The sequence below is a fragment of the Myotis brandtii genome, unplaced genomic scaffold (genome assembly GCF_000412655.1).
Source record: "Myotis brandtii unplaced genomic scaffold, ASM41265v1 scaffold986, whole genome shotgun sequence".
Lineage (NCBI taxonomy): Eukaryota > Metazoa > Chordata > Mammalia > Chiroptera > Vespertilionidae > Myotis > Myotis brandtii.
In genome coordinates, this window is record NW_005372102.1 from 2,991,122 (window position 1) to 2,991,691 (window position 570).

At 63.5% G+C, this 570-nt stretch overlaps 1 protein-coding gene across 1 annotated transcript in view; it reads left to right on the forward strand.

The window, feature by feature from the left end:
• The window catches only part of DGKQ (diacylglycerol kinase, theta 110kDa), an 11,341-nt gene that overhangs the window by 2,306 nt on the left and 8,465 nt on the right, over positions 1–570 (forward strand). Inside the window, exons 3-4 of the mRNA XM_014533464.1 lie at positions 3–169; positions 494–567. Of these exons, the coding sequence (XP_014388950.1) occupies positions 3–169; positions 494–567 (241 nt within the window). The remainder of the gene's footprint in view (positions 1–2; positions 170–493; positions 568–570) is intronic.

Here is a 570-nt window from a genome sequence, read left to right on the forward strand (position 1 = left end):
GCCCCTGCCCACTCTCCAATCCCCGACCCAGTTCTGTCCGGGTTCACACCTGCTTCGCTCTGGCCCAGACAAGCAGACCCTGAAGATCTTCGACGGCAGCGATGCGGTGCATCGGAATCGCTTCCGAGTGGTCAGCGTGCCCCGCCTGGCCAGGAGCGAGGAGGTGCTGGTAAGGAGGGCCCCGCCCTGGCCGCTGGGGCTCAGTGGTTGGGGTGTCAGCCCTTGGATCGCAGGGTCCGGGTTCGATTCCCGTCAAGGGCATGTACCTGGGTTGCAGGCTCGATCCCCAGCCCCACTCGGGCGTTTGCGGGAGGCAGCCAATCCACGTGTCTCTTTCACATCCACGTTTCTCTCTGTCTCTCCCTCTCCCTTCCACTCTCTCTAAAAATCAATGGGGAAATACTCTTGGGGGAGCATTAGCAACAACAACAAAAAAGGGGGCCGCCTCGGGGTGGCAGGGCCATCCAGCCTGCCCCGTGGTCTACCCCCCCAGGAGGCTGCCCTGCGGGCCTACTACATCACAGAGGACCCTCGGGGCTTCGAGCTGCAGGCGCTTCCCTGGCCGCTGCA